The sequence below is a fragment of the Phragmites australis genome, chromosome 1, assembly GCF_958298935.1.
Source record: "Phragmites australis chromosome 1, lpPhrAust1.1, whole genome shotgun sequence".
Classification (NCBI taxonomy): Eukaryota; Viridiplantae; Streptophyta; class Magnoliopsida; order Poales; family Poaceae; genus Phragmites; species Phragmites australis.
This window is the reverse complement of record NC_084921.1, coordinates 36,922,843-36,947,715: the sequence shown is the minus strand read 5'-3', so window position 1 is coordinate 36,947,715 and position 24,873 is coordinate 36,922,843. Positions and strand designations below refer to the sequence as shown.

General features: G+C 43.8%; 2 protein-coding genes across 3 annotated transcripts; one reads left to right on the top strand and one right to left on the bottom strand.

The window, feature by feature from the left end:
- The first annotated feature begins 3,011 nt into the window (after window positions 1-3,011).
- On the top strand, window positions 3,012-19,959 carry LOC133917167 (uncharacterized). 2 transcript variants are annotated; one of them, XM_062361176.1, is made up of 13 exons: window positions 3,012-3,660; window positions 7,528-7,640; window positions 7,735-7,791; window positions 8,648-8,743; window positions 11,289-11,359; window positions 11,452-11,494; window positions 11,646-11,726; window positions 11,839-11,898; window positions 12,203-12,271; window positions 12,506-12,603; window positions 14,506-14,554; window positions 14,644-14,688; window positions 19,128-19,959. In XM_062361176.1, exons 1-13 carry the CDS (start codon window positions 3,231-3,233, stop codon window positions 19,662-19,664), a joined length of 1,749 nt encoding a protein of 582 aa, XP_062217160.1. In that variant the 5' UTR covers window positions 3,012-3,230; the 3' UTR covers window positions 19,665-19,959. The 2 variants fall into 2 exon arrangements, with proteins under 2 accessions (XP_062217160.1, XP_062217164.1); XM_062361180.1 differs by having other exon boundaries at window positions 3,438-3,660; window positions 8,635-8,743.
- A 1,002-nt stretch (window positions 19,960-20,961) lies between these two features.
- On the bottom strand, window positions 20,962-23,551 carry LOC133917186 (uncharacterized). Its single transcript, XM_062361182.1, has 3 exons — window positions 23,135-23,551; window positions 22,755-23,042; window positions 20,962-22,462 (listed from the first exon to the last, which is right to left on the bottom strand). The coding sequence occupies exons 1-3, from the start codon at window positions 23,231-23,233 to the stop codon at window positions 21,251-21,253; spliced, it is 1,599 nt and encodes a 532-aa protein (XP_062217166.1). The 5' UTR covers window positions 23,234-23,551; the 3' UTR covers window positions 20,962-21,250.
- Between the last annotated feature and the right edge of the window lie 1,322 nt (window positions 23,552-24,873).

Below are 24,873 nucleotides of genomic sequence, written 5' to 3'. Positions count from 1 at the left end.
CAAAGAAATCTACAAGTCGATGGACATATACCGCCGCGATTTCCTATGGTTGGGAAATGAAGATTGCAGCGGGGGTGCTTGCAAGGTCGCATGGATGAAGGTCCCTCGGCCCTTGGAAAAGGGGGGATTGGGAACAATAAACTTACAAAAATCCAGCCGGGCACTTTGACTGTGTTGGATGTGGTTTGAACAGACCTAGCTATAGATTCCTTGGATAGGACACTCGGTACTATGTGACTGAAGACAAGGCTTTGTTCTACTCATGCACCAAGATCACACTTGGAAATGGGAAAAAGACACCTCTCTAGTGTTGTCGATGGCTTGACGGTGAGGCCCCGAAAGACATAGCCCCGACACTTTACTCGCACTCAAGAAGAAAGAATAGGACAGTGGCTAATGCATTATAGGGCAACAAATGGATTCATGACCTCCGCCACAATCTCACCACGACCTTAATTGACGTATTTGTCCATCTGTGGGATAGGATCAATGTAGTGCAGCTAAATCAAGTGGAGGACACAATCTTTTGGACGCTAACGACACATGGAAAATACACAACACAGTCAGCATACTCGGCTCAATTTAGGAAATTGCCGAACAAATGATTAAAAAAAACTAATTTGGAAGGTATCGGCACCACCAAAATACATTTTTTTTTGCATGGCTTCTTATTCAAGATCATGTATGGACAACTCAACACTTGCTGCTCCAGCGGTATAATAATCAATATTTGTGCCCAATTTACCTTTGTAACCTTGAGACCTCGGTGCACCTGTTTATTGAGTGCATGACCGCTAGGAGCCTATGGACATGCATTGCAGGATGGTGACATCTATCTTCCTTGCACCCAAATTCATGGACCATCACAGACTCCATAGAATCTTGGTGGAAAGAGCGTATTTGCCAACTGAAAAGTTTCCAGAAAGACGTCAAGACACTGACCATTTTGATACCCTGGGAGTGGCGAAAAGAACGAAATCAAAAGATTTTTTAGGGTGGAGAACTCACGAAAGGCGCACTATTGCACATGATACAAGATGAGGCAATAGTATGGGGTATGGTGGGTGCCCATGTTTTAACAACTTTTAGAGATAGCCAGGAAAATTCATCTTAATTTTGATCTTTCGACTCTCATATTGTATGGTTCCTCTCCTAATTCCTAATTTCGGCCTTGGGCCCGGCCTGAGAGCATGTAAGCTTAATTGTTAGCCATCTATGACACTGTTTTGTCATTCTTCTCATATAATCGTCAATATGGTGGCTTTAAAAAAACAGCATTGATGTTTAGAAGAGTGACCAAATAAAGTTTTTTTTGACCCCCCCCTAGGTCTGGTTGATGGAATGAGCTATGTTCCTTTTAAAAACAAAGTCCATCGGAAGACTATATGTTTAAGCTGGAATTCGAGGGGATCCTGGATCCCAAAATCCCAATCAACCGTGCCATTAGCATATAAACTAATCACCCCACGGTATTGGCAGAAGGCATTCCAGGACAGGCAATGCAACGAGGGTCAAAGGCAGACGATAGTGGGCTGGTTTGCATTAACCGCACCGAAAAAGCTACGGTCTTTATTGGCAGAACTTCCGTATCAGATCCTATAGTAAAATTAGGAATTTTTTTACTAAATAACAATTTTTAGTTTTTAGATGTGAGAGTAATTCTTTGAAATAAACTAGATATTAAGAGCTAAAAAAAGTAGCTCTCTGATTCATTTTCTACCAGAATCATTTTTTCTATAAAATTTATTAAAAAAAATCACTTTTAATCATATAATTAATTTTCTTAAAAAATCCTTTTTAAAAAAATTTTTTGGATGAGAGAACTCTGCCAAACCAAACTTAGCTTTGGAGGGCTCGGATTCGCCATGCACTGCGATTTGCAAAGCAGGCGCACTTAGAGCATCTTGCCTGCCCCCGATGGCTAATGGCTTCAACCGGGAATGCCGGATCAAGATTAAATCAACCACAGGGCGAACGGCTTATCAAATCACGAGCGCAAAACACGAGCGCATCCATTGTCCAATGAGGTCGGGGGCGGTAGGATATCCTCGCCGTGAAAAGGAACTGAGCAAGTGGGGGCTCTGGTGCCTGTCTGGGTGGGGCAGATTTGGCTGCACTTGCCGCCGTCCTTTTCGACGCCGCGGTGCTGCAGTGCCTGCCGAGGGAAAACGAAGAGGAATTGACCGTGCAACTCCTCTCGGCGGCGTTTAGATAGACCTCATCATAGCACGTCGCTCTCGGGTCTCATTGTCCCACCGAATGGAGATTGCTTCATGAGCAAGGTGGGCATTAACGTGGACAGTTCATGGATTGGGTGCGAACGCCGAATGCATTGTGGCATGCCATACCTGATACCTCAGATACTCTATTCATTTCGCAATATTTATCTATAGGCTCGAAAGTATCTGTCTCAAATTATTTATCTATTACGATAACTAAGTATGCTCTATGGTTCATTTTCCTGCTATACCTTTAAATACATATATGCATTTACTCACACGCTGGTGAGTTATTTGCTCTCATACTTATATTGATTAAGATAGTATAGTCATCTCAATATATTTTTTAACTCGATTTTAGTATTTCTTAATTTATACATAATAATGAACGTGAATAAATATTGCGAAACGGATTAAGTATTTTAAGACTTCGATGGATTTCAATGGATCCTGGTCCATTGCATTTATATGGTCAGGCTACGGGCTATATGGTGAACTACATAGGGCATCATTGTAACTGAAAATTCAGTAAACCACCATTCCTGCTCGTGCTTTATCATTTGCTACCAGATATTATCAAGATATTTTGTATTTCGTGGCCGCTTAAATTGGTCTGCAGTGTTGGTTTTGAGAGTCGAAACATAAATCTCTCTCTCTCTCTCTCTAGTAGGAGTAATAGATTTTTTTTAGGGAATAGTAGGAGTAATAGATGGAAATTGCAAAGAAGTCCGCTCTCGGTGTGCGGGCCGCAGATAAATCGTGAAGAGCTCTAACTCTATTCGGGCCACCGGCAAACCCCAGAGGGCAACAAACTTGCCCGACCCGCCTCCCGACTCCAACCAGGCCGCACCTCCCAAGCGGCCAACAAGCCCAATCCATGGCTTGCGAAGCGCACAACGCGGGGCGTCGGCCGACCGCTAGCGGAGGAAGGGCAAGACAGCCGTCCCCTTCCCCGCGCCGCCGACCCAAGCGACCGCCCCCGTCGCCACCGCAGCAGCAGCAGCAGCCGACATGGAGGCTGAAGCGGCCGCGGCCGCGGCAACCGCGACCTTCGTCTACGACGCCCTCCCGGGGCTAACCCTGGCCTTCTCGCCGGAGGAGGTCCTTGACGGCGGCGCCGAGCCCCGCCCGGCCCCCGCCGCCGCGGGGCAGGACGAGGATGACGCGACCGCGACCTACGCCGTATTTCGCAACGAGATCACGGCGGCCGGGGATGCGCTCGTCGACATCCCCGCAGCCGACTTCTTCTCGCTAGACGTCTCCGCCTCCGCCTCCGTCGAGGTCGAGCCGGATTCCCCGCAGGCGCCGGCGCCTGCCTCAACGGCGGCGGTGACGCCCTCGAGCTCCCGCGCCGCGGATGAGCAGCCAGTGCAGGGGTCGGAGCGCGCGTGGTTCATGGGAGGGAGGCGGTTCAGGAGCCCCATGCTGCAGCTACACAAGGGTGAGGAATTTTTATTAGAAAAAATTCTATTTTTCGTCCCTTAACTATTGTTACGGTTTAATTTTTGTCCTTCAACTCCAATATCAGAAATCCTTCATCCCTAACATTTAAAACCGTTCGGAAGTCATCCCTCTTGTTTTAGAGTGGTTTTGTACTTGTGCCGCTGCTGATTTGCATCCCGCGTGGCCTGACAATGCTGACTTAGTCTCTCTCACATTGGGGCCCACCTGTCAGCCTCTTCTTCTTCTCCCCTCTCCCTTCCCTCCTATTTCCATGGTTGCCGTCTCCATGAGGCCCGGACGCCCGCGCCGTATGTTTGAGCCTGTGGTGCTGCTGCTGTCGCCTCCCAAGCCGTCTCTACTACCGCCTGCCGGAGCAGAGGGCTGAAGGCCCTTGCTACTCTGCTGCTGCTACCCATGGAGGAAGACGGAGGGGGGAGACAGAAGCCCGGTTGCCGCTCAAGTCTGCGCCCCAGCCAAGACTGACTGCCCGCCTCCATCACCGAAGAAGAGGGCCAGAGCTCTTACTGCGCTGAGGCCCTGGCCGTCGAGCTGGGTGCGCACCTAAGATCCCCATTCCTTCCCTTGCCTTCCCTCTGCTCAGAACCAAAGCTGTCAACCTTGCTTCTTCATCTCCACCTCCAGTAACCATTGCCACTCCCTCTCCGATGCTCCGTTGCCCCAACCGAGCACACCACCGTGCTCCTGGTAACTCATCGGTCCCGTTTTTTCCCTTCCTCGAGCCCAATTTTGGCCGAAGCCGAGATGCCCTAATCGGCCCGCCGCTGTCAAGCCCGATTTCTTCTCGTTGGTAAGGGCTCCGTCCAATTCCCCTCTTCTCCACCATCTCCTAGGCTCTATCTAGCTTATTCCATCTCCAATTTATGCCCTTATTCATCGAGCTGCACCGGCGCCGTGTCGCCACCTCCCCTGCCGACGGCACGCCGCTGTGAGCTCAACCTTGGCAAGCATTGATCCCTGATCCACTTACTCGCGCACCATAACGTCCAGCTTTAGCTCGAACCGACTCCAATTGAACTTGATCCCTTTCCTTTGCCGTGACCACGTCAGACACCCGATGGGCTTTGCTACCGTCGCTAGCTGCCGTTGGCCTTTCTTTCTTCAATCCACTCTGAATACACCATCTAGTAGACTCTACCCCGCTCCCTGTATCTTCAATTTGAGCCCTAGCTCACCGAAAAGCTCGCACGCCGAGCTGCCTCTCTCTCTGCCTTTGTGAACCATCGTTGGCCCATCTCCGGCAACCACGCGCGCTCTTCCCACCTCGATGCGCGTTGCCTTGCCCTAGAGATGCCATAATCTGGAGCAATTGAGCCCGAGTGCCTTCCTCTGCCGAATAGCCGCCAGTGGCCAAAACAAGGGCGCAGCTGCCGCCAACCTCTATCGGCCGCTCACGAGCCCATACGAGCCACTCACTCTCTTCCCCTTGCTCTCCTCTTCTTCGGCGATGGAGGCGAGCAGCTGGTCTTAGGCGGGGCATGTAACAGAGCGGCAATCAGGCTTCTGCCTCCCCCCTCCGTCTTCCTCCACGGGTAGCAGCAGGGTAGCAAGGACCTCTGGCCCTCTGCTCCAGCGGGCAGCAGCAGAGACGTCTTGGGCGGCGACAGCAGCAACACCACGGCGAGGGATCACACCGGCCGGCGCCACCAGATCACAACGGCGGTGACACAACCTTGGAAATAGGAGGGAAAGGAGAGGGGGAGAAGAAGAGGCTGACATGTGGGCCCCAATGTGAAAGAGGCTAAGTCAGCTTGGTTAGGCCACTTAGGATGCAAATCAGCAGCGCTACGTGTGCAAAACCACTCTGAAACCAGATCGAGGGATGAGCTTCGGACGGTTTTAAATGTTAGAGGACGAAATATATCTTGTATTGGAGTTGAAGGACGAAAATTAAACTATAGCGATAGTTAATGGACAAAAAATAGACTCTTTCCTTTTCATTTGTTGCTTCGCGTGGTGGATTTCTGTTGCGCCCTTGGTTCAGTTGTGCAATGTTTATGCTTGAGTCATGGTCTTGTGGGTTAATGGAGTGGCTAAATGGTTTTGATAAGCTTAGAGAGTAAAATTTAAAGTCTAATTTGCAATTTGTAGCTTGGTTCGACTTTGGACTTTGCTGTTCGAATGTGGTTTACCATGAGAAGCAATTTGCAAGTGGTGTTTCTGAAAGGGAGTTCCTTTGCAAGGTATTTTGGATTTTGGAATCGTTTGAGGGCCTGTTTGTTTTTTATTGTGATTCTAACAATCCTGTTTTCGATTCTCACAATCTAGAATTTGGATTGTACAATCTAAAACAAACATCACTAGATTATTAAAATCTCTCATCCCCTCACCTGCACGACCTCAATGTCGTGTACCTGCACGCACAACTTCAAGCGGCACACCATCTTCTGCGGCGTCATGGTTTAGCCGGAGGAGGAGCGAGGAGGTGGAGTGAGAGAGGGAGACGACGGATGGTGAGGGAGCTCGTTGCGGCGGTGCTCCGGTGAGGGAGGGGCTAAGCCGACCCCCAAATGGATTCTGGGCGTTAAGGTGGTGCTATAGACAAGCAGTGAGGAGAAGGGGCTCACCGAGGAGAGAGATCGACGTGGTGGTGCTCGGAGGCAAAGATTGGGTGCTGCAGCAATGGGCTCTGTCGTCTGCGGTGGTGGCCATTCTGTTGGCAGGTGCGACGAGGAAGGGATGCTACGGCACCGCACGGACTTGTGGAAGCCATAGCTGGACTCGGCTACGGCAGAGATGGTGCGGTGAGGCGGGATGACAACAAGATGTGGCTGTCGGCGAAGATGCTCGTCGTGGCGTTGCTGTGGTGGGCGGGGGCCAAAGGTGAGGTCGCGGAAGTATTCCTGGCGGTGGTGCGGTGCTCTAGCCACGAAGTCACGACGCGAGGCTCACCGTGGGCGGAGATCAACGTGCGTGGCGTTACACCGGAGTTGGGGAAGAAAGGCGCGAGAGTGGCGGTGCTTTGGGTTTGGAGGGATGACGAGAGCGGTGGCACCTTCGATGGAGAAAGAAGCAAACCATTATTTTGTAATGGCATGGTGGGTAAATATGTGTCACAATATGCTAGAAGCAGTCTGGATTGTGGCATAATCTGGTCCCAAATTGTGAATTGTGGAATCGCCCTGTTTGTTTTAGATTTTGATTTTAGAAGCTAGAATCCACAATCAGAATAAAAAACAAACAGGTCCTGAATTTTGTGGCTTGCTTTGTCAAAACTGCTGTCTCAGTTAAGAACTTTAGCTCAGTTGTGGCTTGTTGTGTTTAAATTATTGATAGAATGATGTGATCAGAGATTAATTGTAACAGACTTAAGGTATTGAGTTGATTGAATAGTTGCTTGGGAACTATGGTGTTATACATGTTAGGATTGAAGGCCTGCACAAACTGTACGAGGTTTTCTATACCAGCACGAGAGTCAGGAACTTGTAATGTCTTCTTGATACCAGCATGAGGTTTTCTATACTTTTTATGAATAGGTGTCATAATGACATCCTTTACAGTTATCAAACAAACAAAAATGATGATTGAAACTAACTTGCTGTAGTTTTCTTGTATTTGTGATGGAGAAAGTATTAAGAGAACATTGTGATGTCAAACAGTGCTTTTGTGGTTGCAGTAGAGCTTTTCTTTATTGGAAATTGTTAGATACTGTCTCAAGGATCAGTCTTATTACGTAAAAAATAATGAAGCTATGTTATGTAGTCGATCAACGCCTGCAAATGACATTTACTTTTAGGGGTTGAATTTTAGTAGAACTTGAGATCAGTAAAAACTCTCTGCTGTATATATTGTTTGAAAATGGAGAATTTGATTGATTCTGTACTGAAATACTGTCTATTTGCTGCAGAGATTCTTGACTTCTGCGATTTTATCTCACCTTCTGCTGAAGAGCAATCTTCACGGACAGCTGCTGTGCAAGCTGTCTCCGATGTTGTCAAACATATATGGCCTCAGTGCAAGGCAGCTTAATTCTCTCTCTGTCTCTCTCTGAGACTTCTATAGTTTGTATTAGATAGCTGTGAACCATTTGGTGATTCCCAGCTTTGCATGGCAGGTGGAAGTCTTTGGATCTTTCAGAACAGGGCTCTATCTACCAACAAGTGATATTGATGTAAGCATTTCTTTTTCTACTCTTCTCTAGATTTCTACCTTGGCACTTAACTTGCTGTTCCCTTGTTTTGTATTAGTCGCTGGAGCATAGTGCTTACTTTGTTTGACAATATTCTTCTTCTCTATCCTACTATGGAAAAGAGCTGAAGATTTGCTTTCTTGTCTTCTAATTTTTTTTATTGCACGATAGGTGAAGCTCTTATAGCCCTAACTATTCATTATCAGATTCAAAGCAATAGCAAAACACTAGTACCTGATCATAAAGAAGAATCCTTATGACACAGTGGAAGAGTTAACAACAGAGGAGGAATATATACCAACAAAATAAAGTAGATTGGACTTTCAGCTTACATTTTCTGTTTTCCTAATTGCAGAAAAAGCAACAGAACTGCAAGATAGGGAGACTAAAAAGTGATTTGTGTGGCAGTTAGTATTAGCATTCTAGCAATACTAGATCCAGGGGCGAGCGGGGGCATAACAGTAATTGGACCTTTACAACTTCACGAAAAAAGAGCTAAGTTCACTAAAGTCCACTAAAAAACAAGAATTTAAGTGAGGGCCTATGCCCCCGCTCCCTCCACACTGAGTCCGCCCATGACTAGATCTTGCTTGCCTAGGTCAGAAGGACATGCTATGTTTCTATGTTGCACTGGCTAATTTGATAACAGACATACATACTTTGTTATGTTCTTTCCTGATAAAGGAAGTTTCTTGGGTACATCATTGATGGCTTGTTATAAACTCGCACTTCCCATCTTTCATTGGGAAACATATGGTCATCTATCTTTTTTTTTTAATTTTTTTGAAACACCTTTCTCCTTTACCTGTTTATGTCCACATTTAGTTTGCTGTTGCAGGTTGTTATATTCGAGTCCAGGGTTAAGACTCCTCAAGTTGGCCTATATGCTCTTGCAAAAGCATTGACTCAGAAAGGTGTTGCTAAAAAGATACAGGTCCTAATTCTCACCCTTCTCTAATTAATTATGCAAGAATCTCTGAAAGTTCTTTTTCTGGTTCGTAAACTACTCATAACAAGAGTTTCTAGAGGAAAAAACACTGTTTTTCCCTGATGAAGAAACAACACATTTGTTATGAAGTTGAATAAGCATGTGGGATGATAAGTGGTTACTTGGTATCATGGTTGTTACGGCGGCGTGGCGGGGCTCGGCGACTCACCATATTCACAACTATACAACGACATGGTGTGTGGCGTGGCGACACCATACACACCGTGGCGAACACACACATTATAGTCTAGGATATTAGCAAAAGGCAATGTAAATATAGCTCAACAGTTATAGTCTAGGATATTAGGAAATGTAAATATAGCACAAAAGACAAATATCAATGTAAATGTAGCACAAAAGACACAGAACACTCTGATATTTCAAAGTTTCAAATCTCTCATCTCTCAAAAATCATCCAATGCAAACTCATCGAGATCGTTAGAAGCATCCACGTTCTCCGCACCATCTTCAGTAGCATCCATTGGTTTGTCACCAAAATCATCAACATCAACATCATCCACAATGTCTTCTTCCTCTCCCCCCTCCTCGGCGTCTTCAACCACTCTTGATATATGTCTTGCACGACGAGCATAGGTCCTAGGAAGGTTACGACCTCGAAGCTCATGTGATGCACCAATTGCTTCATCAACTTGGTCCCATATGAGGTCCGAACCACTAGCACCTTGAGGTTGGGCCGTTGGGTCAACCCATTCATTTTCCCAATCAAAGTCTTCCATAACCAAAGGGACATAGCTTTTACCCGCTTCCTCACGGCGCTTTCGGAACCGACTAGTCATTTTTCAATTGTAGGCAACATAAACCAAATCATTCAATCTTTTATGCTCTAGCCGGTTTCTCTTCTTAATATGAATATACAAGCAACCATAAAAGCAAGCAAAGTTAATAAAAATATATTACTAATTTTGCGAATTGAAATGTGGAACTTGAGTACTTCACTTACAAATTCAAAAGTGCTCCAATTACGCTCACAACCAGATGATGAAGCACAAAAACTAGCAATACGCTTTGCAAATCTTTGTAAGTCAATGGATCTACCACCATACGCACGCAGCCAATCAACTAAATTAACAATAAACGCGCATATATTACGAGTTATGCCTTAAATAACATGCTGAAATTACAATTTTAAATCACTTACGGGGGTTCTTTGACTTCATAGTTTGGAGGGCCATGCAATTCTTGAAGATGTCTTCATGTTGATCTTCGTAGAGCATGGATTGTTCTTCAATTTTGTTTTAAAGGGTCTCATCTTCCACCATTCGTGCAAGCACATCATTAAAACAACCCCTTAGGTGTCTAACATATTCATCATTCTCTTTTTGGATGGCATAGAATTTTTTTGGGTTTAAAAAGAGAGCAACACCATAGAGTGGGGTGTCCATTTGCCTATCCCAACGGCCCTCAATAATTAGTAAGATCTTATTGAGCAAGCTTCTCTTGTTTTCAGTACAAAAGGCAACCTTTATCCTCTCTTTTGCATGATTCATGAGAGAAGCGACCTCTGGCATGGCAGGCCTCTCATCACCATCAACCACCCTCAACGCAATGATAAGTGGCAGAGAAGCTCTAAGGCAATCCTCAACGGAGTTCCAGAACTCCCTAGAAAGCACAATATCATACACTTTTTTCCCGTCTTCTGTCTTTGCTAGTTTGCAACTAGTCCAATCATCAGAGGTAAACAAATATCTCAGTACATCTCTGTGCTTGTGCAAACTCTGCAAGGTGAGAAATATGGTAGCAAATCGAGTTTTTTTTTCCTTACTTTAGTGTATTATGATCTGCTGCTGGTCTCACAAGATCCCTACCACCTGTCTTCTCCCTTATTGCACTAAGAAGTCTTCCATACCATATTGTACAGTGGCCTCTATAGCAATCTCAAACTGCCTAGAATTTGCGGCATTAAATGATATGCCACACTCATAAAAGAACCTGGTCCATTCCAAGTTGACAGCATCTCTTTCTTTCTTTGTCCTCATGCTAGCTTGGATACTGATTTGAGAAGAACCTTTCGAATGTCTTTCTTCCACTACCTCTTTTGGATTTCTCCTAAGCATTGAACCAACTGACTTCGTGTTGGGCTCTTTTGGTTCTTTGAACTTCAAGGTAGATTGTTTCCTTTTGGCAGCTGTCCCTGAACTAGGATGCACAGTGCTTCTAGTAACATCTTGGGACTCTTCTATCATATCAATCACATCATCATCTTCTCCTTGAAGCCCTTCTTCATCATCAAGCGGAAGTGGTCTCTTCTTGCTCTTCAAAGTAGCTTGCATCTCTCGAGCGATAGCTGATGTGGTTTTGGCACACTTCAGAATATCTCCATAACCACCCACAAGATGCTCCAAGTTGGTATAGACCAAATGCCGTTGTTTGGAAGCTATCACCACCCTGTTCTGCAGTTGCCACTTTGTCAACCAATCAGATACTAAGTTGCTTATTTTGTTGATGGACCATTGTTTTTCCTTTATGGCAGGTAATTGCAAAGGCTCGTGTGCCAATTGTCAAGTTTGTGGAAAGAAATAGTGGAATATCTTTTGACATCAGGTAAATTTTGTTTTCTCAGTTAGTCATACCAATATTTGATGTTTCCCCCCTTTGTGCCAGTACTGTGTAATAATATCCCTTTTCTGTTCCAGCTTTGATGTGGATGGTGGGCCGCAAGCAGCAGACTTCATCAAGGTATTTGTTCAAATGAACAACTAGCTACTCTATTCGGGAAGGCACTATGTACTCTGTTGAATCTAATCTGTGGCAGATGATCACATGTACTTTTGCTGATCTGATTTTCTTTGGACTCCGGACAATGATCTATTTCATTTTTGTATTGTAGGATGCTGTGAAGAAGTTGCCTGCTTTAAGACCTTTATGCATGATCCTGAAGGTTTTTCTGCATCAAAGAGAGCTCAATGAGGTACAATTCAATTAAAAATTGGTTACTTGTTGCTCCTTTCTCAATTAAAAGGTGACTATCTAGAATTGTTAGTTTGACTCAGATTTGTAATGATCATTGCCTTTTTTGGTAGGTCTATACAGGTGGAATTGGGTCATATGCTCTTCTCACGATGCTGATCACACATCTACAGGTGAAATGTTTGTTTGTGTGTGTGTGCTGCTGCAAGGCCTTGTATTCCGTATGATTTATCTAATAGGACTGGAGCTGTTTATATTTGAAAGTTATAAACCTATAATCCCTCAAAAATATTTGAAGTGTTCAACAAATAGAACAAATTGTTTAGCTCTATACACTTTAACGCAACTATTTCAATTGCATTATACTTCCCACGTAGCGTCATTGTTTACTTATCCGAAGTCTGCAAGTTATTTGCAAACCAGAGGATTCATTGTTTCTAATAAATAATTTACCACTAAGGATTTATTCTTTGATAGTTGGTCTGGGGAGGAAAAGATATTCTGGGGTGTCATCAGTCCAAGGAGCACAATTTGGGAATTCTTTTGGTAAGTAATACTTTTCTTATTATTGGATACTAATTCGATATGATACACTCAGAGTACTTTCATATTGGCTCTCTGCATACTTTGAGCTTTGTAGTATGTCCTAGTTTTGAAATCATTGTTTCATTTTCTCTCTTCTAATCCATTAGACAATCATGCCATTTCTCTTTGTGATGGTGAATACATGTGAAATGACACCCCTTTTTTATGTATTTATTTTCCCCCCTTTTGTGGCAGGTCAAGTTTTTTGATTTTTATGGACGCAAGTTGAACCATTGGGATGTTGGAATATCTTGCAACTCCGCAAGGAACTTTTTCTTGAAGAGAGATAAAGAGTAAGCTGATGATTTACTAGTTGGCCTTTGCCAGATAAATCGATGATTGCTATAACTCTCATTAGCCCATTGCTCAATGGTTTTGTTCAGCTGTACTTGCTTTCTATGTTACCCATTTTTTGGGCAACGCTGCGGAGCTAGCAACATATCTCAGTTTCATCTAATTTGGTCATTGTTGTGAAAATGCATTCTATTGTTGTTTGTAGGAAAAAAAAATGCTGAGATTCTGTTTGTATGTGATGGCATTTACAAACCACAGCATTTATAAACCACAGTTTTCATTGTTCCACCTAAAAGATACTACGGTTTCTTAATACTACATTTTTTTTGCCATTTCGAGAAAAACCAAGGTGTATTTGAATGTTCTGGTATTTAAAGCAGTATGTTTTTGGAGGGATAGCTGTTGTTGAATTTAAATGAACCTTCAAAATATGAGAATTTACCCAATACATTTTTATTTTTCCCTTAGAATATTAATTGACCTCATAAAAGTTGAAATCAAACATTCTAATCTAAAATTATAATCTATTAATTTGAACCGAAACTTGGAGGCATGTTTCCTCGAACAACACCCATCCAAATTTCATTAGCTTCGCTGAAAAAAATAAACGAATTACTGCAACGAATGCGTGTATTGCATGATGCATGCATACTATTGGCAAGGTACTATGTGCATGGAAAACGAGACATGACTCATGTGCAGTGTTACCGGGACACGCAAGTCAGAATTTTTTTTGCCGCGTCGACGCGTATCCCTACGTCGACACGCACCGGACGCGGTACGACATGCATCGGATTCTTCTCCAGCTAGTCCAAGCGGCGGAGAGAAGGAAAGCACTACCTGATGATGGAAGAGAGGGAATGAGCTAACCCAAGTCACCGCTGTCGCTTCACATCATCCTTTGCATCTCATCTCCATCGATGCCGCCGTCGCTGCTCGCCATCTCCACCGCCGCTGCGCGCCACCGTCGCGAGCGGAGAGGACAGAAGATGCAAGTGAGGAGGATGGCAGACGGCAACTTAAGCAGTTGCTCGCCCTCCATCCGCAGGTGTGTACTGCGTAGCTGCGACGGCGTGAGCCTGAGTCCTATGTTGGGACTTCCTTTCTCTCTGTGTGATTGGGTGATATGTGTAAATGAAGCCCTAGTGGGCCGCAGTAGGAAGGTATTAGGCTGGGCCAACCCAATCTCTTCCCCTTTTCTCTTTTCCTTTTTCCTTTTCTTTTCTATTTTTCTGTAGTTTTTGTGTAGTTTGTTTACACATCTTTTTTACCTACAAAGCTACAACCGGATATCTTGATGTGTGTTAATCATAAATTAATGTGTTGTTTCAGAAATACTAATATTATTTACTAATAAAAATATAAATAATGTATTTTAATATAACATTAATATAAATTAGACGAATTTCCGAATCCTATTTTTTAGAGTTTGCCGAATCGGACACCCGCACCTGAGTCGGACTCTGACAACCGCATCTGTGTCCCGGTAGCACTGCCCATGTGCATGCGAGTGAGTAGTTGGTCGAGCTCAGTTTCGTAAAAAAGATGTGTCGAGTGGATTCTTAAAAACTCCAAAAATACTATAGTATTTCCCATACCTCGGTTTATAAAACTACAGTGTTTGTGGCATCCAATCACCTCAAAGTTATCAATACTATGGTGTTTTTGGGAAACCATGGTACCTCTAAAAACTCCAAAAATACAACGAATCCAAACAGGCCCTGATATGTGAATTTTGTTAATAATTGAAAATTTTGTCAGGTTGCATCCCAATTATTTAAGTTCTAACTGTGTTTGTTTTTGGGTACAAGTTCTAACCGTGTTGTTGATACCTCAGTGCCAACTGTTATACTATGTCATTCGTGACGTTCACTGATCCAATATCTAATATGCTTTTGTAGCTTTGTGAATCTTGACCGGCGACACCTTTTAGCTATTCAAGACCCCATGGTAAGATTTTTGTCCATCCTTGTTTTCGTAGATTTAACTTGAGCATCTTCAGTAGCAGTGGATTTACAAATTGAAATTGTGATGGCCAGGTACCAGATAATGATATTGGAAAGAATTCCTTTAACTATTTCAAGGTAATTGCTCTACCAAGTTTTTACCCGTCTTTCCGGGCTCCATTTTGTCTATGGTGTGGATGTGATACCTGAAATTATTTGACGCTTTAACTCATTTACTGTTTCATAACGCTTACACTTTCTAATGAATAACTATTAGGGTCCTTTTGGATCCTAGGAAATGAATTCGATTCTAATTCTAATTCCAAAGGAATTGAATTCGATAGAATCCGATTAAATTCTATTTTTCTTGTTTGGATGCAAATAGAATCTCTTTCCTGGAATCAGATTATAAATGATTTTTGGATGATTAAATATGGAATCACACCATCAATACAATATAGCTTTCAGAGCTGAATAAACAAAATAATGTTATCTCTGTCATACACAGATACACCAATAATGTTCTGCTTGCTCGCGGATGATGCAACACTGATTTCTCATCAAATTGCTTTTCAGCTGACCTCATAACTCTATCACTGCTAACGCCATCTTTAATTTTGCAAAAACATCCAAGAGCACTCCTTAAGTTCTCCACCTTCCGTTGAATAAAACTGAATTCAAGCCTATTTTCAGTTACAATAGTTATACATCACCACAAAAGAAATATTATTTTGTATGCAAGTGAAGACATAGCAGAATGAATTTCAAAGCTGTGAAGATTCTCTACTTTATTTTGCCGAATTGGAGCTTACATGATGGTAGAATCAACATAATTTACTCAAATAATGGGTAAAGAAGAATGAGATAATGGAACAAAGTGGTCTTATTATCACAAGAATATAAGCAACAAAGGCAGCAGAAACTGTATAGCTGTACAAGGTGGTAGTAGAAGCATGTCTACTCAAAGTTTGGAGGTAATAAATCATAGCCATGGTAGAAGTTGAAAAAGATTAACCATTATTGGGTGTCAAACCGATCGCCTGTCTGTCTACACTCTATAATTGATTCTATATGCAGGCTTCCCAACTGAAACTAACAAGGCAATTTGAAATGTGTGATATGCATGATGCATTACTAGAAACAAAGCCAGAAAATTCTGTTGCAATTCAGTGTAAACATGGATTACCTGTCCGTCACTAAAATTGGTCAAAGTTGTTGCATGAAGAGAAGCGTCATTCATTCATCCAGCATCTGAAATCTTAGATTTCAGAAAGCAGCACACTTGAAGTCTAACTTGACATATATGAGCTTTATTCTGACAACAAAGAAAGAGGTCGACTCAACCAAAAAAAAAAAAAAAAAAAAGGAATTCAATATAACCCCGAACAGGCAGAACTTAGGAATGAAAGGTACCAAGGTTGGTGCTAAACTGACAACAATTTCTTATACCATTTTTAAAAAATAAAAAGGGCTCTACATGATTATCTCAATGTAAATGCACAATTCTTGTAACCCTACTGAAACACTTGATGCGAAATTAGAGCAGCATTAATCTGCAGCTGCAGATGCAGCATTAATCTGAGATTTAGCTTTACAAACAGCAATAACACTCGGAAAAAGAAAGAACAAAAACAACAGTCACAACCATATCTTCATTTTTGTCACAACGGTATCGTGTATGAGAAGCTAAACTAAATGGGTCATTGCACAGCTAGACTGCACATCACATCAAGCTTTGAGTATTGGGGACCTTCAGTGATTCACTAAGCTATTAATCAACTATGGAACCTACTAAGCTGCTACTGGCCTACTACTACTGAACCACTGAACCGGTTACTACTGAAAATACGAACCAACTACTGCTGAACTACTACTGAACCAACTACTAAGAACCAACTACTACTGAAGTATATACTATTTTCTTTTTTATGTATATGTACATATATGTATGCATATATATGTATATGTACATATATGTATATGTATGTATGTGTATGTATGTATATCAATTCTAAACCTGGAGTGTAGAATACCCTCCCCTGGTACGCCTCAACCGGTTGTACCGGGACAGGGCCAGGCTATAGTCGAGACGTGCGAGCTCGTGCATCGGTTGGATGTGGCGCGGTCAAAGGGCTCAGAGACCAACAAAACTCGGCCTTTTTGCCCCCCTTGAAGCGATCGGGACGCCCGTAGGCCGCGCAAGGTGTTTAACGAGTTTCTTGTGTGTGGGTGATGAGTATGCTAAAAATACTTCTAGGAAAAGCCGCACAGTAATTTGTTGGTTCATACAGCCGACTGTAGGCTAGCTTTTCCCGATGACGCACACTTGGTTAGTGAAAGCACCCTTATGCCCTAGTAGTGATTAAGAGATTACACCCTTATTTCGCTACACCAACCAAGGGTTCTGTAGGTAACAGAAGCACGCTCTCTCTCTTTCTATATTTTGCATATTTTTTTTGTGAATCAGGAAGGGGGTAAAATGCATAATTGCAATAAAAAACAATACTCGTCATACTTGCATATGTCATGCCTTCCAAATCCAGCACGCCTTATGCCGTCACGGAGTGTATGCTTGTAGCTAAAAGCTAGTAATCTTTAATTGCTAGAATTTGTTAGAAAAGGCACGGATTAATGTGAAAACAATTGTAAATATTTGTGTTATGAACAAAACTACTGAAAACTATTGACACTACCCAAAAAAAACTACTAAACAAAAACTAATGACAACTAGTGACACTGAAAACTATTGACACTACCCAAAAAAACTACTAAACAAAAACTAATGACAACTAGTGACACTTCTGACACAAACTATTGAATAAATTTATTATGACTTGTAACTACCGAATAACTACTGACACTAATGAACAAAATTTATTATGATTTGGAACTACTAAAAACACTACTACAATTACAGGGCTGCTACGAACTACTGAACAACTACTGGACAACTAGTGACGACTACTGAACACTACTAAGCAACTAGTAGCGTTATTCTACACATAGGGTCTAGAATAACTATTCTACACCTAGACCCAGACCCGCCCCATGTGCCCTTGCTCAGAACCGCTCCCACACGCCCATGCCTATCTCTCGCTGCCCACGGACCTACGTCGCCCCGGTCACCGCGTGTCGCCCCTGCCCCCACGGCCCTCCTCCGTCGGCCTCCGCTATCGCGCCTCTTGTCGCCTCCCTTGCGCCGTCTCCTCCCTTGCACCTTCTGCCACCGCGTCGCCCTCGCCCCCCTCGGCCCTCCTCCGCACGTCTCCGCCATCGCACCTCCTCCCACTGTCCCTCGTGCCGTCTCCTCCACCGCGCCCTTGGCCACCACGCCGCCCTCGCCCCCCTCGGCCATCCTTTGCCCGCCTCCACCCGCCGCCCCTCTTGCGCCGTCTCGTCCCCTGCGCCCTTGGGCATCAGCACCTCCGCCGCCCCAGCCGCTGCACCACCCCTGTTCCTACTGAACAAGACTACTAACACTACTGAACAAATTTACTATGATTTGAAACTACTGAACTATTGGTAGCTACTGACACTACTGAACAATAACTACTGGTAACTACTGAACAATAACTACTGGTAACTACTGAACAAATTATTAATAGTACTGGTAACTACTGATAACTACTAACACTATTGAACAATTTTACTATGACTTAGAACTACTGAATACTGAATTACTAACACTAATGAACAATTTTTCTATGATTTGAAATTACTAAACAACTACTGACAACTACTTACACTACTGAACAACTACCAATATTACTGAACAAACTACCAATACTACTGGCAATTACTGACAACTATTAACACAAATTACTAAACAATTTTTCATTGTCAGCATTCCATTTCTTTCTCACTCTCTCCTTCCAATCCTTGGACCTCTGCTGAGTCTCCTTTCCTCCCTCCTAAGAGAGGTGTGCTGGCATGAGGGAAGTCCGGCGAGCGGCACGTGGGGACGAGCTAGCGCTGGGGCAAGCGGGCACAGGGGCACAGGGCTGGGAGTTGGGCTGGCTAGGGAGGTTGTGTTGGGCCTAGGTGTAGAATATATATATATACCACAGTAGGGTTTGTTTCTTTGCTGTCTTGTCATGGCAATTTACCATGGAATGATCCTTTTGTGGTGCTATTCCAGTTTAAGATTGGCAGTGGATGGTTTGGTTTGGCCACTATCTGATACCATCAGTTCATGTCTGGAACCTGATCCCTGTCATTCCTTTCAATAATGAATGGTCCAGAATGGTATTTAAGATTCCAAGATCTGGTTGGAAAGATCCATCTGAGCTTCTTGTAGGGCATTAAGAATTTGACTATTGTCACAGTTAATGTTGGAAAAAAAATGCTGCTTCTCTTCGGTTTGGAGCAAGTTTCTTTAAGCAACTTTTAGGTTTCTGACCTGACACTCCAGGTTCTTTACGCAATAAGTCATCTTCCCTGGGATTCACAATATATATTAATTGACTTGAAGTTGAAGTGTATTTTTATTTTACCTATGGTACTACTATGCAATCTTTTGATATAAGAAAGCTGTGCATTTTGGTGTTCTGATGATAAAATCTTTGTTCATGCTTCAGGTGAAATCAGCATTTTCGAACGCATTCTCTGTGTTAACTGATGCAAACTTGATTACAAGCTTGGGACCTAATAGGAGTATTCTGGGTACCATTGTCAGACCAGATTCGGTTCTCCTTGACCGGAAAGGCTGGAACAATGAAGGCACGATAGCTGACATGTTAACAGAACCCTGGGAACCAGTAACCCGACAGTTTGACAGTGAGAATGATGCTATGTATAATTGGCAGGTAATAGACGAGGAACCATTTCCCAGAAATAGTCAATCCACATCTGAGGACACTAGTTCGTCACCATTGCAAAAAAGGAAGTCCAAATCAAATCAGAAATCACGAAAAAAGGCTAAGGCTGATGTCTCGGGCAGTGATAATGTTACAAACGGGTTCAGAGAGGATAGAGTCCACAAGCGGGTCAAAGGATTGGTACAAGGTGAAAGACGGCATCATAGCGCAGGAAGCAGCAAACGTAGAAAAGGACCAAGGGTGTATGACAGATTTACAAATACACTCCCACAGTACGCCCACGTTAGTAAGTGGTGACATATAGGAGGTTACTAACTGTATGGTTTCAAAGGTCCAACAAAATTTGACAGCAAGAAGAGCATCATGCTACATTATGGCATGCCTGCTGAATTTCGAAGTCACCAACAGCTTTATCGAAGCCTCACTGTGTTATTATTATTATTTGTTTATGTATTGGATTACAATCCTTTTCGCAACGATCAACTAAGATTTTTAGCTATATTATTTGGGTTGCATCAATTTTGGAAACTAGATTGTATTTTTAGTTGTTTAGGTATCTGGTTGTGATAAAAGTTCAGACTTTTCGGTTGAACTGATCGCTGACGTGAATTCACATTCCATTATATTGACAGCGAGACAGCGCCTCGATTGTTGGCCTCAACCACGGAATTTCCTGTTTGAAATTGGTCCATCTTGTACAGGCAGGATGCACAGGAATTTGCAGGGTGCATTTTAAAAGAAAAGGCATGGGTATAAATTACACTTCAATCACAGGCAATAAGTAGAGCTGGAAATAAAACTCGAGAGTGGAAGAGTTAGTTCGGGTTTTAAAAGGCTTGACTTGGCTTGGAGGTCAAATGAGTCGAGTCTGAGCCGCCTCCTGAGCAAGCTAGCTTGCGAGTGGCTCATTGGCTCGCTCGTCGGCCCAGCCGTCAAAGCCCATTGCGTCTCCACATAATGCTGCTGCTTGTTCGCCTCGTCTCCGCCTGATGCCATCGCTCGTTTGCCGCGTCTCCACCCGCCATGTCGCCTCTTCGTCCGATGCCACTGCAGCTCGCCCATCGCCTGTGGCCCCACACTCCCGCTCCTTGGATTGCTACGTTGTTCTGACTTTGGTTTGTGAGCCAACAACGAGCCTGAGCCGAGCTCATTTTTTAGCTTGGTTATCTTTGGCTCGGCTCGCACATAGGTGAGCTACTCAACAAGTCTAACGTGTAATTTTACAACCACTTTATTCTGTCTTCTGATTGAACAAAACGGTCACCTCCGGAGGGGGGGGGGGGGAATCTGTAGCTCCAGCGACAGAGGTTAGTAACAGTTTCAGTTGCAACTTCTAGTATCCTACAGCCAACAATTCTAAGTGGAAGTCCCCAGAATTATTTTTGAATGTGCTAAAATAACTTAGGATCATGCCAAACAAAATAAATTGAAGGAGAATGCCGTTTATAAATTTTCAAGCACAGCTATATTCATCTTCATTGCATGCACAAACCTACCTAGATCCAGAATGACAGATTCTATGAGAAAGCATCAACTGTTACTTAAAAAGTAAAAAAACCAATGTTGAAGGTTACCTGGCTAACATCCGACAAGATGATGTAAAGTCGTCATATATTCATATCGAAAAGGCATATAAGCTCACCACCGGTTACAAGGAGATATGTCCATTAAAAGTGGGGACATATGCCAACAACATCACTCGACTAACCTAGATTTCTTATTTCAGATTGATCCTTCAGCTGAAAAAGAGTAGAAGGTTTTCATCCAATCTGCTGGCTAATTTAAAAAGAAGCCAGATGTGATACCCACACAGATCTGGTAAGCTTATACATATGGCAATAAGCTGTGGAAGCCCCAATATGACTGCGCATTGCCCACTATACTCACCATTCGCGTGGGGAAGTTACATTGCTGCCAGCATTGAGCCTGTCAGCCATGGCACTGGAGTCTATAGGTTGGGCTGCAGTGACCACTGGGAGAGTCTCGACTCGATCCCGTGCATACCCTACTACACTAGCTGTTTCAACCATATGTCCAAATGTATGATTGTGCACAACTTGTGGTCCCAAATGATGAAACGCCACAGGAGCAGCAGCTGGAGGCTGAGGCAGAACAGCAACAACAGTTGCAGGGCAGTTAGAAGGGTTCTTGTATGTGGAGCTGTAGGTTTGGCCACTTCCCTGAACAGCATAAGACGCAACACTGCAGTGATTGGGTTTGCTTGGCTGAGGTGGACAAGGGCTCTGATTGTGTGGCTGCAGCGATTGTGGCTGCTGATGCTGGATGTTATGCTCTGCCATTGGAAGCAAAATTGTGTTGCCTTGGCCATAAAATGAATGGGCGGCTTCATGATGCTTCTGCTGCAGTGAACAGTATGGAGGCTGCACAGCCACAGCTCTTGAAATTGGTTCAGTGTTAGCATTGACAGGCTTCTGGGAACAGTATGGAGGATACAAGGGTGTGACTTGAGGAGCACTCTGAGACTGCGGAGACGATGATTGTTGTTGAGCCATCTGTCGAGGGACATGCTGAATAACGTATTGCTGCTGTTGCACCATGGGCTGTTGGGAATGCCATGTATGTGGATCAACCTGCTGGTTAGGCATCTGTAGCCTGTGATTCTGGGGTTGGGGGTATAATTCTGTTGCGTGACTAGAATTTTGAGGCAGTTCAACTGCAACCATGGCTTCAGTATTCTGGACAAGAGGCTGCATAACTTGAACTAAAGGTTCCAATGGTTTGCTATCTGTGGACTTGGCATGATCCTGGCTTTGCATATAGTACACAGCAGCTTGGTTCAACTGCTGCTGATCATGTTGCGTGCTCAAAGAAACAGGCACTAGTTGCTGCAGAACAAATCCATTGCTGCTCTGGACTTGCATACAAGGGGTTTGCATCCCATTAACTTGGTGAAGCGGCAAAAGGGCAACCTCATGCTTTGCAACTTGATCATTTTCCCTTGTTGCAAGCATCGAAAAGGCAGTAGCTTCACTCTTTTGAGCAGGGACCTCGTGCAATTGTTGAAGTTTGGCTAGTTCTTTTGGAGTTTCAGCTAAATCTTGCCTATCCTGGAGAATCTGCACGTCTTTCTGGACCTGGCGAGCAAAATGTAGATCTAGTTATCACAGATACGCTTAACATGAGAGCCAAGTGATACAAATGTCATATCTGAGTCTGAGAACAGTAAAGTTAACTCCACAGGGAGTACTAGCCTGTGGGGAAACAAACTATAACTCTTTCAAGCATAACCCAACAAATATAAGTGAAAAATCTAACTTTTACTGTTAAATGTATCATTACTCCGCAGCATTACCAAAAAAATTATGACCCCAGAAGCTAATTGGTGCGCCATGTGTACCTGGATCCAAATGCAGAGCACGCACGCACCTGTCTGAGATTCTTCTCGATGCATCGGAAGTTGACGGTGGACTCGCTGTGATAGTCCATGACGCCGCTGCGCAGCTCCCCGATGGACCTCTCGAGCTTGTAGCAGTAGAGCTCGAGCTGCGAGAGCCTGCCCCCGATGCCCTCAAGCGAGTGCAGCAGCGCGTCGGCCTGCTTCCGCATGCACTCCTCCACTGCCGCCATCACGGCGTCCTTGGGGTAGCAGGTCTCCTGCTGCCGGTGCCCGTAGGCGTCCACGAACGTCCTCACCAGCCTCTCGTCCTGCAAACCCTGCTCCGCGCCCGCCCATCACCCTCTGAGAGCCAGACCCCGAGGAAATCGAAATCAAGAGACCGCCGGGAGAGCGGGGGTCGGGAGGGTACCTCGCGGCGGCGCGGCTGGTCGAAGGAGCAGCGGGCGTCCGGGGGCAGGCCGAAGGCGCCGGAGACGGAGGTGGCGGCGGGGCGCGCGGGGGCGGCCATGCGATGTTAGGGTTTTGGGTTGGTGTTGTGAGGTGGGGGAGTTCGGAGGTGGGAATCCGAAGCGGGAGGAAGGAGCAGGGAATTAGAGGCAGGAGAGTACAAGCAAGCTAAGCAGGAAAAAGCAGAGTAAAACAGCGAAGTAGAGAGAGAAGCAAAGGGGAGAGGGCGGTGGTGGTGGTGGGGAGTTCGAGGCGTGGGGACGAATAAAAATGGGGCAAGCGGCGAGCAAGTGGGGAAACGGAGAGCGTGGTGGACCTTGGAGAGAGTGCGACGCGAGCTGAGCTGAGCTGAACTCGGAGATCTGGTGGTGCACACGCAGGTACGGCACGCGAGAGCGGGGCGTGGGATTCAGGCGGTGGGAGGGACCGAGGGAGGCCGGGAAGCGTTGCGTTGGGTGCCTAGATGATGGTTAGATCATCTTCAATTATACTCTCTTCGATTATAAATATAAATCGTTTTAAATTTATACACAAGATTAAGAAAATATATCAAATAATCTTATTATTATTTATTTATTCTGTATTAAAAAAGATAACTCATTCATTTATGAGAGTAATAGTATTTATTAAACAAGAATAAAACGAGAATAAAAAAGAAAACAATGCATAGAAGTTCGAGAATAACTTATATTTAAAGAATATTTGAGAGGCTAAAACGATCTATATTTGTAATCAGAGAGAGTATATTTTTTATTTTATTCTCTTCTTGATTTTTTCTCTTATCTTCAACAGTTTTTTTTTGAAAGAAAATGAGACAATTCCGTCCTGAAGAGAATAATTTTAGAAATACTTTCATTATAATAACTGTAAAGAGAATTTATTAAGAACGTTGAAAATAATAAAAATGTCTTTGCGAAACAATTCTGAACTCGACAATGGTGTTATCAGCTGACGGTTTGGCTGGGAGAAGCGTGAGGCAGGCGGTCTCTGTCCGCCTCGTGAGCCATGTGCGCGATTAAGAATGAACGGATCACGCAGGCTGGCCGTGGGCTGCATGCAGGTCAGTCTCACTGTGGTGCCTCGTTGATGCCAAGGTATCATTGGCGCAATGCTGCAATGTATTTTTTTTAACCAAACATGCTACAATAAGAGTAACTTTCAGAGAAGTTTACTTATATGCTCAAAATTATCGGAAAGCAATATATTTTCAAGTCTTTTATCACAGGACTTCACTCTAGAGCTTATTTGGAACAAAGAAAAAAATAAAAGAAAATTTCATACAAGCACTTTGAAACAAATGGAACGAACCTCTGTATTCTTACGCAAAATTTCTATAGAATGGCTTGTTCCATATGAATTTTTTGGAGGATTCTAACATGAGGTCCAACTCTTTGAACAAATTCCATGTCTATCACTCTCATCTGGTTCTTTTTTTTTTCTACACTCCATCCAAATAGGCATTATCTTTTTTCGTTTTCAGTGTTTTGCAGTTCTCTATTTTGCACTTACATTTAGGTCCTATATTTTTTCTATCCCCGTACTTTTCCTTTTCAACGTTCCAAAGAGACTCTTTATATTCACATACTACCATGAAACTACACTTTTTAGCATGAGCTGGTATGTCTGGCCCACATGCCAGTCACTCTTAAGCCAAGAGAATCATCGCTACAGAATGGGTTATTATAGATTATCAGTGTATTA

What these genes read in the sequence shown, in the direction of transcription:
- LOC133917186 (XM_062361182.1), bottom strand. Translation starts at nt 23,233, where the DNA reads ATGGCCGCCCCCGCGCGCCCCGCCGCCACCTCCGTCTCCGGCGCCTTC. An exon ending in ACCAGCCGCGCCGCCGCGAG is followed by an intron (nt 23,043 to 23,134) that starts GTACCCTCCCGA and finishes GGCGCGGAGCAG; the next exon opens with GGTTTGCAGGACGAGAGGCT. An exon ending in TCGAGAAGAATCTCAGACAG is followed by an intron (nt 22,463 to 22,754) that starts GTGCGTGCGTGC and finishes TTTGCTCGCCAG; the next exon opens with GTCCAGAAAGACGTGCAGAT.
- LOC133917167 (XM_062361176.1), top strand. Translation starts at nt 3,231, where the DNA reads ATGGAGGCTGAAGCGGCCGCGGCCGCGGCAACCGCGACCTTCGTCTAC. An exon ending in GGAATATCTTTTGACATCAG is followed by an intron (nt 11,360 to 11,451) that starts GTAAATTTTGTT and finishes TTTCTGTTCCAG; the next exon opens with CTTTGATGTGGATGGTGGGC. An exon ending in ATTCCTTTAACTATTTCAAG is followed by an intron (nt 14,689 to 19,127) that starts GTAATTGCTCTA and finishes TTCATGCTTCAG; the next exon opens with GTGAAATCAGCATTTTCGAA.